General features: G+C 51.3%; 2 protein-coding genes across 2 annotated transcripts in view; one reads left to right on the forward strand and one right to left on the reverse strand.

Annotated features, from left to right (window-relative positions):
• Positions 1-189: 189 nt before the first annotated feature.
• MICAL-like (protein) overlaps positions 190-19,092 on the reverse strand; it is a 33,974-nt gene continuing 15,071 nt past the window's right edge. Inside the window, exons 4-14 of the mRNA XM_029111444.1 lie at positions 12,219-12,372; positions 8,687-8,868; positions 8,452-8,540; positions 3,977-4,198; positions 2,651-3,777; positions 2,067-2,563; positions 1,670-1,950; positions 1,435-1,571; positions 1,250-1,323; positions 955-1,125; positions 190-842 (exon numbers count right to left, since the gene is read on the reverse strand). Coding sequence (XP_028967277.1) covers positions 637-842; positions 955-1,125; positions 1,250-1,323; positions 1,435-1,571; positions 1,670-1,950; positions 2,067-2,563; positions 2,651-3,777; positions 3,977-4,198; positions 8,452-8,540; positions 8,687-8,868; positions 12,219-12,372 — 3,140 coding nt within the window. The 3' untranslated portion in view covers positions 190-636. The remainder of the gene's footprint in view (positions 843-954; positions 1,126-1,249; positions 1,324-1,434; positions 1,572-1,669; positions 1,951-2,066; positions 2,564-2,650; positions 3,778-3,976; positions 4,199-8,451; positions 8,541-8,686; positions 8,869-12,218; positions 12,373-19,092) is intronic.
• Positions 6,307-7,906, forward strand: LOC100906499 (uncharacterized). The gene is made up of 5 exons (XM_003743148.1): positions 6,307-6,427; positions 6,566-6,663; positions 6,801-6,992; positions 7,349-7,408; positions 7,547-7,906. Exons 1-5 carry the CDS (start codon positions 6,319-6,321, stop codon positions 7,598-7,600), a joined length of 513 nt encoding a protein of 170 aa, XP_003743196.1. The 5' UTR covers positions 6,307-6,318; the 3' UTR covers positions 7,601-7,906.

Genomic DNA, 19,092 nt, shown 5'->3' on the forward strand with positions numbered 1-19,092 from the left:
AGCTCGGACGATTCCGAAAAAATTGTCTGGAGAGTGAACGTCTCCTCGCATGGATGCTTAATAGGGCCGAGAGAGCGCTTTGGCTGACTTACGTCATTCGACGGTCTGGGATGATCGCCTGAATCCGAGCTACCTGGTTCTGGTAGAGATTCTTACGGTAGACGGAAGACGAACGTTTCAGCGTGATTTCAAAATCACAATATATTTCCAAACTCTGAGCGATCGGTCCAGCGATCACTCTCGAAAACTGGAGCCACGGAATGTATCCCATCCGCGCGGGAGCTACGAACACCTAGGTAATCTTGGATGAACTCGACTGCAATATTTTCTGTGTCTCCGAGCAAAGAAGACCTGGTTCACGATGACATTGCACAAATAATAATCGTTCGGAAAAGGCGAATCTTGTCCGCATGAGAGCTTTGGGTTTAGAAATCTTCATTAAAGGATTGGAATAAAAGAATGGAGTCATCTAAGGACGTGGATCGAAACGGATTTGAGGCGTTCCCACAAACTCACATCGCCGCCGGGGAAGGCAACTCCCGAGTACAACAAAACCCCGAGGGGATGCTTTTTCGCACGAAATTAAAAGCAATGAACAATCGCCGATCTTGATGCGTTATTCACGGTGCAAACACCTCAATTCTTCTTCAGTACGGCGCCTTGTTTCAGTGTTTTGTATTTCTCTTTGAAAAGTTTCTTCAGAGTTCTCTTCGATGAATCTTCGGGGTCCTTCGTGTCTTTGTCCTGCGACTTATCTTTCTTCTTATCCTTTTTCTTCTTCTTCTTTCTCTTTTCCTCCTCTGGCCTGAGTTCGACGGGCTCGCAAGATGCGCTACCGGACGCTGCAATGAAAAAGAAGTCGTATCTGGGTCTCTTCAGATCGCGTCGGTATCTTCGATGTTCGGACACCGTGGTATTAAAGATCCGCGAGTGGAGAGACGCTCTCACGCTGACCTCCTGATGTCATTCGGAGACGTTGGGCTTCGATGTCTTCGTCTTCTCTGGTGAGCCTCTGTCGATCGACTTCTTGAGCATCTACGATTTCGTTGCGTAGTTCAACGATCTCCACTAGCTTGTGAATCAATTCAGCTTCACGAATTTCGTCTTCCGGCGTTCTTTGACTCACTGTCGGCGATCGATATTGAGAACATATTATTTTTTCGGGACAAGCTCATCGGAATGAATAAATCTTCCCTCTTCTGATATTCCTACCGTGTCTTCAACTTGAATATGAGGGACCAAGCAATACCTGACTTATTGATGAGCAAGCGAATTTGATATTCCAACTCGATTTGTTCCTCCTCTAGTCGTTGGTAACGTTTGCTGTGAGCATATGGGAATCGATTGTGGTATTCCATCTAGGAACTACTGGATTTCCCGTGAGAGAATCAATGCATAGAGTACGCGAAGGGAGGAACTTCCTCGATGACTTACATGTACATGAGTTCTGCCTGTCTCCGATAAAGAGTGTTCTTCTCGTTGACAAGCTCGAAGAGCTCCATCATCAGAGTCTCCTCGTGCGGCACATTTCCCCCATCGGCTTCATCGACTAGAATGAAGGGTTTCGAAGGCTTAGTCTCGTTCCATGAGGGCATTCATCTAGCCTCGGGAGCAGGAGCCTGCCTAACTTCTATTTCGCCGAACGAGGGATATACGAGTACTATTTCACGGAAGTCGAAGAATTGTATCTCGTTTTAGATGATAACTTGGATCCATGAATCTCGATGATGAAGCTTCTCTCACCAGATTCTCCGGGCGGGGGAAGTTGCCTAAGGCTTAACTCGATGTTCTTTCCTTGTGTTTCCAGTTCGACTAATCTTTTTTCGATGGTCCTCATTTCGGCTTGGATAGCCTTCAAGCTCACGGCCTGCAATTCTCTCTTCATCGGTACGGGGACGCTGGGCGCTGGCCGTTTCTTCTTGCGAGCTTCGGTCATGATCGGTGGGTTCGCTGGAAATACGGACAAGTCCGATCAACTCAAAAAACGGAGGATGCCAGATCATCAAATACGATTGCGTCCACATTCGAGAATTTTCTCCCTATCCGAAAGAGGGGTAGGAACTCACCGGCTGGACTAGCCGTTGCGGGTGCATCCTTCCTCTGCGACACGGTGGATGAGTTCCGCGTCACCGAGGGTGAGCTCGTTCCCGAAGTGCGTGGTGTCATCGAATTCAAGGAAGTGGTCGACGGACGAGACGGGGGAAGCGGAGCTGCTCTCTTCTTCGGTGATTTTTTCAGCGAAGGCGTCCGACTGGCGTCGAAGAATGGATTCAGTGAGTCGCTGTGGACCGAGCTGACCGGTGCGGTGTCATTGGAAGATATCGAAAGCTGCACTGGTGAGATAGATCCGGGAGCGTCCTCATCCACGGCGTCCTGGAACGGATTCAGTGTTTCAGGGTAATCCGACCTCGATTTCGCCCCTTTCCCGGGTGGGACTGTGGACGACTGCGTGGACGGAGGTCCAGGCTCCGGCGTCTCGACCCCTGTAGTGTCTTCAACCTTGTCCTCTGCACAGTCGCCGAAAGGGTTCAGCGCCACCGGATACTGCGTCTGGTTGGAGGAACTGTGGAGGAAAAAAGTTCAGTCATTCGTCGCACCCCTCGTCCAAAGCATGCCGATATTTCTCTCGCAAATCCAAGACGGAACTCACTTTGAAGCCGCCGCCGAGGACTTCCGTTCCTCTTCAGCTTGTTTCTGCAGCTTCCGAGCAATGCCTCGACGCGGTTTCGGAGGAACGGGACTCTGGTCTCCCGGTTGCGGGGTGACGGTTGTCCCTAGAGCTTCTCCTTTTGCGGTGTCTTCCGGAGCGTCTCGCGTCTTTTCGATTACTTCCTTCTTTTCCGGCAGAGCTCTCTTCCGGGGCAGAGGCGTAGGGCTCGTGGCTGGCGAAGGCTGATCGCTCTGAATCGGGAGGAAGGAGCCAGCTGAACGCCTACCGGCATAAGGGCTCTCGTACGACGAATCTTCGAGTTTTCGCGGCGCCGGTTTCGGTTTATCCGGGAGGATCAGTAGAGAGTTGAGCGAGCGGACCTTATTATCCGTCTCTAGCCTTTCCGTCTTCAGAGGAACAATCGTTGGCAGCGCTCGCAAGCTGCTCGTCCTCTGGAAGGCGCTCGGTTCTGACGGACTCCTCAACGAGAGTTTCTTCAGACGCTCGTCGAATGACGTGGGACCGTCGCTGCTCTTGGAACTCCCTATGCTCAGGCGACGTTCCGGGAGCGGGTCGGCCTCCGTTGGCGTTTTCCGGAGGTTTTCGCGGCGGCTCATCAAATCGGGCGTAGAGCACACCGAGTCGCTTTTCAGTGACTTCGTTGGAGAAGGACTTCTCGACGACTCTATCGTGACCTTCGCGGGATCTGCCGACACAGAGGGTTTCGGGAGGCTATTACCACCCTCCGAGTCTCTGGGCTTCCGGGTCGCGGCGATTAGAGCTATGGGTTTCGGTGCTACTTCGGGTTTCGTGATGTCGTGTGAGTTCTGAGGCTTGAATCTAGCTGATATGACTGTGGATTGTTGCGCGAGAGGTGACACAGGGATGCAGTTTGGAATGGCGAGGAAAGGCGAATCAGTTTTTCCGTTCCTCTGGGAATCTTTCAACCGGGTGAGCTCGGGCTCACTGCCTGATGTCGAAGCGGGAGTCTCAGCAAACTCCCTGATGGCATCGATTTGCTTGCTGCTCGCCGAGGAAGGCCTCGAGTCGGATGAAGCGGTCGAAGACTCGGAGCTGAACGATTCGAGACGTCGGCGCGGGATTCCGAGCTCGCTTTTGAGCATAATCTGCGAGAAGTATGATCAGTTCACAAAAATGAATTCTCATAACTCAATGGGATATGTGTAGAAGAATCGTTGACCCATCGTTCCTTACGACCTACATATTCAACCAGTATATGCTGGTAGAAAGGCGCTCGTTCAGACCGGGCGTCTTGTCGATGCGGGTTTCACGTGATTCGAATGTGTGACTCTCGGAAGAACTCACCTTCTTGAATTCTGGGCCTTCGTCCTTCGGGCACACGGTGCATTCGTATCGGTCCTCCGCATCGTCGGCCAAAGCGTAAGCTCCGGGATTCAACAACGAATCACATCGACAACAGCGGAAACACGATCTGTGGTAGAGTTTGGTGCCGACGATCAGTCTTTCCAGCAGGAAGACTTTGTTCGAACACGCCGAACACGCGCTAGCGCGGACGAGGACCGGGCTCTGCAAGCATGAGACGAAGGTGTTACTTCTTCAAGCAGACAATCCGATCATGGCCATGAAAACTTTCAGCGCATGCTTAGTTCGTGGGAGCAGTGGTTCACAACATCAGGCCCTCAAGGGCCCCTCCCAGGAGGCAAGCTGAAGTCGCGGCCTCCTTGAGCGAGCATCGTGAAGTCGCGCCTCCCTAGTCGACCCATGTTCAAACCTACGACCACTAGAGCGATGGACGAAAGCCCTTTGCGAGGCGGCGTATTTCCCGCAAGAGTCCCGGGACCGTCGTCGAAACTTCTAGCTCCTTACGAAAACGGACTATATGTATGATTGCAGGGAGTAGCAGTCAGATTATTGGTGACCGCTAAGCTATGGCTCAACGATGTTGTAGTCTACGCGTGATACTCGGCATGATATGCCTCCTAAGCTTTCTGGTCGAGCTTTCTTTGACGACTGATTTATGACTTGTTCCGTCTGTGGTCAGAAGCACGATGAATTTCTCTGTGATTAAGACCCTCTCGGCGGAACCCTTCTGCTGGAGCAGGATTCCTATCGGGAAAGGATAATATGAGATTTTTTCGCTAAGAAGACCTGGGTATTTTTTATTATGGGTCCGTGAGCAATCGGAGTCACGTAACATAGACGAGGTTTGATGCGGCAGGGTTCGGAGAGTCATGGAGACGATGATCGAAACGAGACGACAGAAGATGTAGGAAGAAAAACCCCTTGTGATCGGAAGCTCAAGGTGGCAACGCCTCAGGTTTTCTTCGACTAGGCGGAATTCCTCACAATCAACCATGTCACTTGATTGATACTTCGTAAGGGGAGCTTCTCAGGAGAAGCTCGAGGCCATCATGATTGAATTTCCCCGCTAAGGGAAATTATTTCGGGGCCTTTTTACAGAGGATTGCTCCGGATGCGCCATCTCTGAGCTGAAACCGCTTGGAAAGCTCCTCTACGATATGAGTATTGAGCAGCAAGGAACGCTATTTTGGCAGTGCCTCACCGTGAGAACAGGATCTCGATAACCTATTCCTGTTACATAAGTTACGTCCCGATTATGCAGGTGAGTGTTCCGTGGGACAGATGGATTCGCTCACGCTGTTGGAAGGTTACTTGCGGAGGAGCCCGAAAGAGCCATTTTGAATTTTTGGTTTCGAGCAGTACGAGGTGGAATCGGTCCGTTCTACGATCGATTGGCGCTTGAGCTCTTCCTCTTTCCTCACTATCCCGGAGAACATTCGCGCTCAGATCTCCGGATTCATATCGTGATGACGCTGGTATTTCAGCTCGATAAACGATAGAATGACCGAATGACGTTTGCACAATAATACAGTCCCTCGCACACTTCTACGTGGACCTTCTCACAGAGCTCAAACCGTTGATCATGCGAAGAATTCGTCGCTTCTCATCCCTGATCGGAAGGTATCATGACAGAGTATCATTGCGTTAGACAATATTTCCGCCGTGACTCGGAGATGGACCGCGGGCGAACTGCTTCTGCAGGAGTCCTCGAGGGATTTGAGGTGAAGATGCCAGCTGCCGCTTGCGTGACTAGATTCCTAAAATTTTCAAACTTCTCTGATCATTCTCAAAACCTCTATCTCCCCCCCTCCCTCGATGGATGCGGGATTCTCTGATGATTGAATGCGGGAAATCGACGCCAATCTTTTAGCTTTCAGGGAATGCTCTCTGTTGATTTCATGTCACGCTGCTCAGGCATGGAACCCGGTACAGGTTTCAGTTGGGATCATGCGTCGAAGGATCGCAAGAGCAGTGAATCTCCGACGAATACTGTTTCGATGACCGGATGTCGGGGGGATCTGATCGATATTCCGGACCGATGCCCGGAACTACGGTACTTCCCGAACGGAGAGAGCTCCTTCCAATGGAATTTCTGCCTCATTCCGAGGGGAATCTCGTGACCTCTGCCAGAGGGAGAAGGAAGGCTCCGAGGACCAAGATTCGGGTATCGATGTGGATCCGCACACTTCTGACTTCCGGCTGCCTCGGCTCGTTGGTGAATCTTAGTTCGACATGTGCGTCACATAATCTGTAGGCAGTCCACGAAGTCGTCAGATGCATAAAAGGCTCCGACTAGGACCGCTCAAGGCAATCAAAAGACAATCATGATCAGGAGTGCCCTTGTTGTCGGAGTGTTAGTGGTTTTCGTGGCCGCCCAATTCGGCCGCGATTCTCTATACGACCGCCGAAGAGGCTTCCAAAGTTACGCTCGCGGTGAGATTTGAGGTCTTCGGCCTCATGACATCGGATTCAATCGCTTATCGAGCTTGTCCTCGAAGGAGATTTCTAGTTCCCCCCCCCGCTTAGTCTTCCAAGTTCGCAACCAATGAACTCTTCCTTTTGTCGTTCAAGGCCTGACTTGTTTCCATAATGCAAGCATGTCAACATCCGTCAACCGATCAGTTGAATACGAGATCGGCCGCACTCTGAGAGCTTCGTGGAGGAACGTTGTGAGTATGCCTTTCAAACATGACGACTTCTGCCATCCGTGTCGAATTAGTTTTTGCAGCATCACTTCCAATAACTCAATAACGGATGCGGAGACTCCTGGTATCGATAGAAGGCTCGAACGTCCGATTTTCTCCAGTCAAGTGCCTTAGAGCAACGCCAGAGAGGGATGGGTCAGAACGAAGGTGCCAAGGAGACCGAAGCAGGCGCCAGACCTCTGGGATTCGATTTCGGTTTCCGCAGGAGTAGAAGGGGAAACCGTTCCGAGATGAACCAGACCCAGTTCCTGGAGGCTCTTGCCGAAGTGCAGGACTTGGCCCTCGCAGAGGCGGTGAGTGATCTGAGCGTCTGAGCAATCGCTTGGCGAAATGTCTCCATCATTTCTAGGACCCATAGAGGCCATCTCATCCCTTCGACTAGTCACCCGGATGGGAAATCGAGCGGCAAGGATTATTCCTGCAATCTCCAGGGTGGATGATGCCCCAGAATTGAGACAGGGCTCACTTGGCAATATCAGCCTCCAAAGAGGTCGAAGCCGTCGACAGAATACGAATTCCTCCCACCGATAATGAATCACATCCGTTCCTTCTCATGATCGCGCTCCGCATGGGCGAGATCGATATCAGCCTTCGATTTGAAAATTGCGACTCATCCAGAACGATTCGTAAATTTGCGATTCCTCCACAGCCAAGTAGAATCACAAATTTCGATACCTCTGGAGCTGGCCCTTTCTTATCTCAATACTTCGTGAGTATATTCGAGAATTTGTTCCCAATCATCGCCTTCGGGTCAGCGCGTGGTTCTGAATTGGCAGTCGGTGGACCCGCCGCCCTGATTCGTTGAGCTTGATGCCATGTCAACGCATTGTTCTTTCCGATGTTTCAGCTTTGCATGGAAGACACGCGGTTCGACGAAAACGGAAGGATGAGGTTGTTTTGAGCAGTTCGAACCAGTTCAATCGAATCACCGGCGTGTGAACTCGCTCTTCACTATTACTTCTGAATCGGAGAGCCACCGAAAACATCATTTCAAAGGCGCTTGAGGGAATTTTGAGGCTTCGAGCGACGAACCCCGTGTCAGTCGCTCAGCTTACCTTTTCGCGGATAGATCTTGATTTGGGCATATTATCCAAGACGGTGAATCGCGGCGATTCCATTTTGTTGAGAGTAAGCAGCAATGAAACAACGACACCATGAACAGTAGCAGTTCGGTTTTATTAAAGTCGAGGATCGGCAGTTTATTCCACACCTCCTCGAGTATTGCTCGGTGAAGGCAGTAGCTACGTGTTTAGGATAATTGTATCTCCGTCATATTTACACTCCGAATTCTAGACTCTCGAACATTCGATTTTGACTCAGATGTCACTTCGCCAAGGAGTTATCGGTCTCTATGCACTTGTTTACAACAACTCACGCGTATCAAAGAATTGTGTACGACTGACTGACTTTCAATCAGAGATCTGAGCTCCGCCCCATGGACGTCTGTCGGGACGCTTTCTCGAGTAGATTATTATGCATCAGGGCGTTCGCAAGAAAGCTTTCTCAAATTATTTTTTCACGCATCGGACTCGATTCTCTACCGATCAAGGAGGAGCTGAGAAACCCAACGGATCTCCAAGACGCTGATCCATGTCGCTCTCGCTAAAAGTATAGAAATCGCACCGGGAGACTAAATCGAATGACTCGAAAACGGTATTGCCGTTGTGTCCTCGGATCTCTTCCGAATGGATAATCGTTTGGTACTGATAGCTCGGCTACAGTGGAGGAACATGAGAACAGAGCGCTTTATACCTTGGTTGGGGGCCCGATATTGAAATTGCTGCTTGCAGGAGGAATGCAGTTTTGGGGGGCGGACGAGGCGGATTTCATGCGGGCCATACCTGCCGGGGAGAGTTTTCCGTTAGTGATGAAATAGGATTCGAGCGTATCGACGTTTTCCGCCGCAACTTCGATAGCCCATGAGTGGAAGTAACACGAGGCATATTCCTGATTCTTTGCGTCTTTTGAATCTGGTTTCGTTTCTTACCGCCTTCGAAGTACTGGTAGAACTGGGAGACGTAAGTGGCGATACAAAGTTTATCTGGGACCTGATATTTGACCATGTCCTCGGCATCCAGCAGAGCGGGAATACCAAGCTGTTTCTCGGCCACTCGGAATGCCAGCTGATTATTTTCAAGGACGTTCTCTGATTGAAGAGAGTCGAAATCACTGAAAGGAGAAAACCCAGAAGAGCGTTAACCTTCATCCGAAATTCCGAGCTGAGCGTGCTCGACTTAATTGGATTCGACAATGAACCCTCTCGGCTCCAGCCAACTGTGAAACTATATGCGGAGCGATCCCCCATACAAGGATCGCGAGATGAATATTTCAGTTGGGCTCGGATGAAGAACCCTATCAACGATCTGCGGCCAAGTCGTCGAAGTCTATATATCGAGGGGGTCGGTACAATCGACCGATACAATTTCTCCGGAAGAGGGAGGAAATTAAGGACCTCGAGGCTAGGCCTGGAGCCGCCAGGGCAGCCATCTTTTAGTCTTTGGTGAAACAAACTGGACAGCGTTCTGAACGAGCAAAATGCAGAAGGGAACGAACGAGCCTGCGGAGCTCAAGTCTAAGCGACGGCGAAGAAGCAGCGAATCTCACTCATGAATGACTGAATGAAGCTCGTGAATGGGAGAATTGGGTCGATTTTCCAACGGTAGAGGTAGTCTCCGATCATCGACTGGAGACTGACAGAGGACGTACACGTGGAGGGGTCCACGTTCCTTACCGGGGCGGGCCGCTCAGAAAGCAACATCGAAATTCCGCTCGCTTCTCCGCTTTTGACCCATGAAGGTCTAGGCAAGAGGTTCACCGGGTATCCATTAAGCGGCAATACTTCTCGTGCGTCAGAACCCGCTGATAGCTACCCGAGTTTCCACCGCTTAGTTTCCAGACACAAACATTTATGTGAAGGTGATAGCGAGCGATTGACAGAATTTATTCTCGAAAAGTTTTTTTTCTCAATGCCGGGCTGTGACTTCATTAGTGGCCCTCGTTCGTTCGTGCATCCATACGGCGCCGGCGCGTCGTCGTCGTGGTCCATCGCCGTTTAGCCTTAACCCCTATGTTTGGCTGCAGCGTTAGTCGCGGCGCACTGTCCGGCTGGTGAACTGGCTGCCCGGCCGGTCGGTAGCCCTCAGCCTCCATCCGTCGCTCCGCCGCGACCGTTTACTAGCGGCAGGATTTTTGTTCGTAATATTCTTACGCGGGTGAAAGTCAAAAATTTTGCTGTCCCGCGGCTCGCTGCGAGGCTTTGCGAACTTTTTCGCATCATCGACATTGAGCTTCGGCGTAATTTGAAGGTCCTCTCCCAAGAATCAGCATTGGTAATCTTGGAAAAGGAAGTGGCCGATGTCAACTTCAATCATCCGCCGCATTGTTAGCAGCTTTCCTCAAGAGAGTTATTTGCTCCGAGGAAAATATCGGTTAGACTACGGGAACTCTTCCGCAACTAGGACGACACCCGAGTTCCCCAGTCGATTATCGTGTCGGTTGATTCGTCGACATCACTAGCGACGCCGAAATTGCGACGGAAACGATGCAAGAAGGAGCTCGAAATCGCAAATATTGCAACAAGAGCGATTCTCGTCCCGACGGATGAAAGACAGCGGACGATTACGATCTCGTCCCGAGAGTCTTCGTCGATGGAGAACCTGAACCGGAAAACCGCCGAACTGATTTATCTTCTCTGGTTTGGCCTCGGGTCGGCGATAAACACCTGGGTTTCGAGATTTCGAACCTTCATAGAAAAGGGCTAGCTCAGCTTCGGGAGCGCGAATGAAGACCGTCGAACCAGCGGCAGTTGATCCCCCAGATCCTCAGACGACCGAAAAACGAACCGATGAAGACCGAAGTCGCTGTCATCGGTTGAAATGTCGTTTTGGTGTCATCTTCCCTCGCTGGAGCAGCCTACTAAACTACGCGAATCCGCACAGCAGAAATTTCCACCGACACCGCTTTCGAGAAGTCGAACGTCGGCGTTGTCATCGACTTTCTGTGTGGAAGCAGGGAAAAGCTTGTTGACATCGAGTCTGCCTTTTCAAATGTCTCCGAGCGGTTGAGCGAACCCGAGGCCCGGAATAATGAGCAGCGCGTAAGGTTGAACATATTCTACCTCTTCTTGTTCACGCAAACTTGCTCCGGCGGAGAGCTAGAAGGCCACTACGGGAGTTTCTGCGGCTGACCCTTCATTGGACGCGGACAGCACCACCTTCAAAAAGCGATCTTGTAGCAGAAAACCCGCGTAAACAATCGTTCTCTCTCGCAGCTGGTATTTCCCTGTAGTACTTTTCTCGTCCTCATAAACGATCCCCTAATAAATTCCCCGCGGAGCGTTGCCGTCGTTGACCGGCGACTCGGGACTGATCGCTTTGACAAAAGTTATTATCATTTCAGTCATCCGAAGGTCGGCATCTCAGAGGTGCCAACGGACCGCTGGTGCCTTACCGTTGAGTGACGGCGAACCGGTGTACTTTGATCGCATTTTCTTGCTCACGGCGAGCTGAAAATAGTTCGGCTAGGAAGCTGTGCGAACAAATCGACGCGAAACATTATCGACCCCACTAAGGCGGGGCTTAATTACCAACAAATGATGTTACATCTTCCGAGCTGCTGTCCGATACATGAACGATCAGATGTCCACATGGAAGCGCAAGCACGGAGCAGACAAAACAGTTACACAATGATGAGCGCATACAACAGTTACGAGCTCGTTACAACAGATCCGATTAAGTAAACGGGAGTAGTCGCCATCGCTGATGTTTTGTCTCGCTGGTAATGCAGCGATGATTTCATCATAAACGTGTCGAACGTTTTCAATTCTTGCCCTGCTAGCGCGAGTCACAAAGCCTCCCGTTCCACTTCTTGAGCTCACGATGGAGGTTCTCCGAGTCGACAAGAGCGGTGTGATTCACTGAGAAATCGCTGACGGCGAGTAATGAGAATGCCTCGAGGTCCGAATTTCCTAATTTCCCGGCGCTATCACCCGATTCCAGATTTTGTTCCACATTTCTGCGTGAGATAGGTCGTTCACTCGCGATAGGGATCCCGTCAGAGCACCGGCCAGACGACAGAAAAGCGGCGGCTCAGATCGATTGCATCTCCATGGGCGAGAAATGCTGCAAAGCCGATAATACCCACAGAACGGAATATGCATGAAATCGTTTTCGAGAACATGCGTCGGATCGTGGGAAAGGTGGAAAACGCAAACAAGATTTCTATCCAGACAGGAGATATACGTCTCTTAACGACAAATAAGAAAGCGGCCTCCGCTGTCTCATTCGTCTTCGTCCATCTCCATCAAGCGGAGAATTCTCCGCATCCGCGGGGAAATCGGCGAGGGAAATACGTGGCTTCCGCTTCCGCCCTCCAATATGTTGAACTCGCAGTCAAGGAGATCGTAGAATTCCCGTACTGACGCCGGAGCTCTCCCTCGAAGTCTATCCAGGCTGTGGCGCAATCACCTAGATTCACCCCCCACAACCCTATAAGGAGTTAACCTACAGTCCGGTACTCACATCAGATCGGGCCGGTAGTGATGAATGAGGGCGCAGAAAGCGAGTCCATCTCTCCAGCTGGAGCTCATGTCGCTCACACGCACCCCGTGGTATCCACTCGTGGCTTTTTGGCACCAATACTGGAGCGCTTGTAGTCCTCGACGCTCCGTCATTTCTGCAACAGGAGGAAACAGCGTTCGTGAGAAAGTTGTCAACCGATACGACGAGGAATTTCCGGGCCGGATTGGTTCGATTGTTCGTGCGGGGCTCGACTTGGAATGTACTCCCGTCTTTTTGGTCGCTGGCAGGACATATCGTGGCCAAGTTTCACAAATCATTACATCCAGCCTTGGTAGAAGTGCTCACATGAAAAATCGTCGTTTCAATCCACCATGTAGTCCTACTACTATTATTATACCTAATTTATATTCCGTGTTTATATCCACCCGTACCTCGACGACCGACTGAACAAGACGTCCAGAACAGCATCAAATCGATCTGACAACGTTCGAAAACAAAGGAGTTCCTTAGCTGACCTCATCTTGACCAGAGAAATTCAGTGCGATAGCTTCGATCTGGGAGCCCCGACAGAACTCTTTCTGACTAGTGGCCGTTGGAAAATGACACATGGAGCGAAGACGTCGCTCGCCGTCGCGATGCGAGTAATTCGAAGCCGCTCGCTTCAAACTGTGCAAAGTGACCGAATTCGGTCAAGTGGACGGCGCTCCGTTAGTTTTCGGAAGGATTCGCGAATAAATGAATGAACGAATTGCTCGATTGATGGATGGATAGATAGGTAGATAGATGATCGTCCGCTCGGTCGTTCGCTCGTATGAATGTCGGAGGGAATAAATGGAAGGATGCATGCTCAGTTTGACTTCTGAGAGGCGAGAGCCCCTTGGAGCTCCGATTCGTGGAATGTCTCGTGCGGACAATCATTCCTAGGAATAAAAGAACCCTCGTTGCTACTTGCTACCGCTGCTCTTATTGGAGCAGATTCCGCCGAATCGTGGTCCGTGCGTCTAATTTTCCGTCCCCTTTCTTTCTGGATTCACGAGTGTCGTCGTTGCCGCTCGCACGCCCGCCCGCCCGACAAGTTCTCCCCTTTGTGGAGGGGAATTACCATGTTCGATCGGGTGGAAGCCGCTGCGCCATCGTCATTTGACGGATGGCTCGGGACTGAGTTGGTCATCTAACGATCTATTGTGCCCCCGTTGAGGTCCGGACCTCAACGTCAGTGTGTGGCGCCGCCGTCGTCGGTCCATCTCGTCGGTAGCTCGGTGTCTATCTGCGAGAGTTCGTGGCTTCATTTCCATAATATTTCAATGGGAAGAAGAGGATAAGAAGAACACTTTGTTCTGACGAACCCAGCGACGTCGAATCTCTGGTTCGTATCTTCGCGAAAGACGCGCACCAACGCGGGTCACGCAACTCCACGAGCAAACTATTTGACATGTTTGAACCAAATCCCATCGTTCAGGAAATCTGCGGCTGCTTCCGCGGCAGCGGTGCTGTTGATACTGCCACATATTATGTTTCTTGGGCCATGCCTCATGTCAGTCAGTCAGTCACTCATTCTTCAGGCAGAAAGTCCTCGGTACCGGCCGACAAGAGAATTTTCAGACCCACGGCTGTCACAGGCAGCGAATCGAGGACGGCTCCGGCGGCTGTATCATCCTCTGGAGCCGCTGAGCGTATAGCGGGCGCCATTTCATGATGACGCCGCCTGGTGATCGGGGATTCCAGCTGAATCGTTTTCCCGTCGTCAGGACTCACCGAAAGCCACTCGAACGATGTTCAAACAGCACGGGCGGGTCTCCGAAGGGAACGTCCCTTCTCCGCGACTTACACCAACGGTGGTTTTAATAATGAAGAACAATGAACGAGGATCTCGACTCGAACAATACTGTTCGACGACCGCTAAACCGACGGCGAATGAGCGCTTCACTGACAACCGTTGCCGGAAACAATACTGAGACACCACTCCTCATTCACAAACGCACTTACCAGACAACGGTTCCCACCACGCTTCTCTTATACACTGGCCGAGGATTATCGCCGGAAGAAGTTATTTCGCCCGATTTCATCGACCGTACAGTTGGAGCTTTTTCAACTCGAACATACAACCGAGGAAGATGAATGCACTCGGAATTTCTCGTATATTCGGTGGAGATGATATCGAAAAATCACGGGTTTCGAGAATTTTAACGACACCACGAATAAGAGACGTCGGAGACAGTATCGGCGATGATAGCAACGATGAGGCTTTCAGGGGAGGAAATTAGACGCTGCCGCTCATCGCGGATTGCTATCATTGAGCGACCCCGCTGGAATCGATTATCGATCCGGATGATGTCAGCGAATCCTTCCAGAAATGAGAATAAAAATCGTGATTAGCGTCGGCGGACGCTCCCACGTGACACCGAATTTCAATCGGCTCCACGGCGGGTTTCCATCACCAATCGATTGAGTAGATGCCTCTCAGCAGCGTCATGGGATCGGAGTTAATCGAGTCGTAGGGCGAACTTCCGAAAGCCATCGATTCGATCAGTGCTCCGAAACTGATCGCGAGTGAAAGTGACGGATCAAGGATGCCCGAGATGCTTTCCCAATCGGGCTCTTCACACCCCCCCCCGATCGGTCAGCTATCGTCCTCATGGGCGAGGACTCGCTCAGAATACCGATTCACTTCCGTCAAAACACGAGCGGGCCGAAAATCACTTCCGACAGTGCGCAATGACTGCCCACCTTCCCAGAGACGTCTATCGGATTGACCCACTGAATGAGTAGCAATCTGAGGCTCGGATTCCACATCGGAAAGTGACATCAAAAGCAGCCGTGAGACTGTCGTTCGTTCGTTCGACCGTCCGCCTGAGTGTCGTTCCGTCTGCCAGCCAGTCATGTATCTTTCACTCAAACAGTCAGTCAGTCAGTCACTCTGATCGTAAGTCGTAGATGGCGGCAGTTTGCGTTCGTTCCCCAAATGGGGCGAAGCACCAGCAAGTTAGCAAGCAGTCATCCAAGAAACGACCAGAATCGAGTGCCAATCAAGCAAAGAACACGGAAGCATCCGCTGAGATGAGACAGCAGTCACGCAGCGACTCGGTCAGCCTGATAGGAAAATGAGAGACAGCGGCCCACCGCTAGCTAACACCTCCAGCCAGCGGCTAAGGCTCAGTGTCATTTCTTGTTGACGAACAGACGAAGCATAGATCACCGGACCGACGCGCGACGGCTCTGCCGCTCCGTTCGTTTGCCCACCCACAGTACCAAAAGCGACTTGAGCGGCGGCGGCAGCGCCGCCAACCTCATGCGAGGCTCCACTCAGCACCGGTGATGCGTCGGATCGATCCAGAAGCGAATGGGAAGCTTTCCTGATATTCGGAATCGAATCATGAAGCCCCTGTGCATTCACCATTCCCGCAGGTGGGAGTCACTCCGACCGAGCGAGCGAGTCGACTTTCTTCACGGATCGATATTCATGAATTTCGCAAACAAAACACTACGCGTTGATGAATGACGGGACTCTGACTGAACGCCGTTTGTTACCGAACTACCGACGGAAAAGACGGGCGGATCGACGACTCGTTATAGATGATCCACTCCATTACGCGCGAACGCTCACAGACACGACCGAACGAGAAAGCACACCAGCCAATCAGTTAGTCGGTGAGCTACCGTTCACTTGTTCGCCTGCGGTCTGTCCGTCCGTCCAACCGCCAAACATGCCCTTCCTGAAGATTACGCAACGAGTGATTCACCCTCGTTTGCTTGCTTCTGCTGTGAGCATCGACATCGCGGGAAAAGGAATCCGATGGGAACCGTGAATTAGTCTCGCATGTGCATAAACGGATGTATTACCTACGAAAATGACAGACTGTCCATGGAAGAGCTGGAGAATGACTTGCATTCAAATGTAGGGAGCGAGTAACCGAATAACTGGGGCTCAGTTTAGAGTAAAGAGCGAGACCCGGGCGGAACCTTAGCGCAAGCTTTCAAAATAATGATCATTCTTCGGAACAAACAAAGCCGCGAGCTCATTATCGGTTGGATTCTCTCGCAAGGTGATCTCACGATCCTCCATTCTCTCGTGAGGACATGCCGAGCTCCCCGTTGCCCGAAGATAGCAGCGATTTTCATTTGACGCTGATCCCTCCGTCAGATAGATTCATCCAAAACGATCGGAGCTCCATCAAAGACTCAAGCATGAAAATTTTAGGGACTGCGAATTAAATACTTCTAATCTACAGCAATTACGAAATTAGACGAAGTCTTCGTTGAAGCCACGAAGCGCACACGCGCTCGACGGAGACCCCCATCGACTGCACGGCCATAATCGGAGGACCCGAGAGAACTCCAATCGAAGAAGGCGGCGATTTGATCTTCGCTGTTCCAGCCACGGGATCGCAGCTTGATAGTGACAGCAATCAAAATATAAATCCCTTAGTGGGGTCGATGATGACGAGGGCACTCTCGGTAAGGGACTTGTAGCCCATGCTATCAACGCTCGCGAAGCGATGCGTATCCGACGCATTCGCTAATAAACACCATTTATCCGAGATGATTTGAGCCGTCGTTCGTCGTCGTTCAAATCAACGCTACGTGTCATTGTTGTTGCGGCGGTATTTCCAGCCTCAGCCGTTCTGCACGAACGTCTACACGAATTTATGGAGTGCCAGGCCATTCAGTCAAGTCCATGTGGGATGCCCCCGTGGCATTACTGTCGACACAGGCGCCTCGGGGATGAGTCGGAGCTGGATACTTTGTTCCCCCTTCATTCGATTCCAATCGCTGCAGCTAGCGGGTGCAAAAGTTATAAATAATAACGTATAACGTATCTAGAAGGAGGAACCAGCGTTTAGCAACGAGCGTAGGGCGACAAATACCTGCATCGGTAGCGTGCTTATCAGAACAACGTCTCGCGGGCGACACCGTAGGCAAACAATTTCAACAATCGGACCAAAGGAATCATCGGTTATTTCAAACGTTTCTAACGCTTTCCGTCACCACTTCTTTCTTCCACCCGAGGGACGCTGGTGTCTGTCGCGGCTTCCGACTTCGGCTTGAGCAGCGAAAACGAGACGCACCTCACGTGCGTCTACGCCACAGGTTAATGCACAGTTTCGCTCGGAAGCCACCGGGCTCCCTCAGGAGGCTCCCCCGGCGGCTGTTCCAACCCTCCTGTCATTGATAACAATATCGATACGTTGAGAAATATATTTGTTGGGCCAAGAAGCGCCGACATTGTCTACGAAGAACACGGCGTCATGTCACAAAAAAGGCGCCCATGACAATGATCGATCGCGGTGGAAATGAATAGCCCGAGCTGACGATCGCTGTCTCGAGACGCATAGGATCGATACGAGTGATGAAACAAGAACCCAGACAAGGGAGACTTTTTTTGCAACAAAACAAAATGGGCTTACATCTTTCTTCGGAGAAACCGAATCCGCAAAACTGGACCCGGACCAGCTCCCATCCCAAGGAATGAGTCCGCCACCACTGCGTCCATCGGTCGAATCGTCGGTTCATCTCCATATCAACTCATTGCATTTTATGCAGAAAAAGCTCGATTTATGCATTCAAGCGAATTCCGCTTCCATACGGGTCACGTACGGATAATGGTGTTCGGAGCAACCGACAAACATGTTCGAAACCTTCCGATCGTCGGCTCGATATCGTTGACTTCGCTCCAGGAGCCATGGAGTGTTTTAATTTTCCACTCTGATTTGATTTCGCTGCATAGATCATTGCGTTTCTGGTTCAGGTAAATCTATCACCGAGTAAGTGATATAATTAAGCACTCGTTGAGCCGCTGAGTCGGCTGCGTGACTATCCGCGCATTTTACCAGTCCGGCAGACGGGTGGCTTGTCGACTGAACTCGCGAAGTCGCCTATCAAGAATGTTAAGTGCGGCGATGCTTAATGTGTCTGCCTCGGGGACTCACAGAACCGCAGACACCAGAAGCAAACACGTTCAGCTCAATCGACAATGAGCACGGGAGAAGCGAATTCGCAGTAAAAGCTCACGAGTCGAAATCGAATGGAGCGCGGAAATAATCTGGTTTCTGCCAATTTTAAAATCAGGTTGTCGCCGCGGCGGCCACTCGAACAGAAGTCAGAGCAAATTGAATCTGTGTCCCGTTCGTTCGGCCGATCGATTCGAACGACCGACCAAGTAGCAAACCAGCTAGCCGACCGACAGACCGTCCGTTGATCTGTCGGAGTTAGTCTGTCAGCTGGATTACCCTTCTGTGGCTCGCCTGGTCGCTGTTGATTCGGTTTGTGTACACCTCTCGTGGCCGGTAGAAATTTCTTCGGTCGAAAAGCCAGACGAGTGGCTCGCGTACGTGCGTGTATCTTCTGTGAGAGTGAGCTGCCTCGTGACCCAGATTTGGGTGTCGAAGACAACCGTCAGTTCATTACCTTCCCTTATGCAACTGACGGCGATGCGGGACCGTCACCGTCTTCGTCGGAGACGCTGACGTTTTCCCCCTTATCCTTCGAGAGGTACGAACGGCTCTACTGAGCGAGTCAAATGACTCCGAACCCACACATCGTTAGCCGATTTTCCGAAAAAAATTATCTTGTCTATTCTCCTCTCGGGGAACGTTTTTGACAGCCGCGCGCGGGACCAGAAAAATCACATTTGCATGCCGGCCGATGATGGAGAGAGCCCGTCGAGCCAAAGGCGTCTCAAGTTGATACAGTTTGGTTGAGAGGAAGAGCTCGCTCCGTCAATCATCGATGCAGCGCGACGCACCGATCCGCCACTCAGCGCGTTCTTCCCTCAACCGCTGGAACGGCCCCCCGACGGTCGCTTCTCCGCAGAACGATCCGAAGCGCGGGCAAAAATGACTGAACTCCTCATGAGGGAGAGCTAATATCACGGCAA

This window comes from Galendromus occidentalis, unplaced genomic scaffold (assembly GCF_000255335.2).
Source record: "Galendromus occidentalis unplaced genomic scaffold, Mocc_1.1 scf7180000077440, whole genome shotgun sequence".
In the NCBI taxonomy this organism is placed as follows: Eukaryota; Metazoa; Arthropoda; class Arachnida; order Mesostigmata; family Phytoseiidae; genus Galendromus; species Galendromus occidentalis.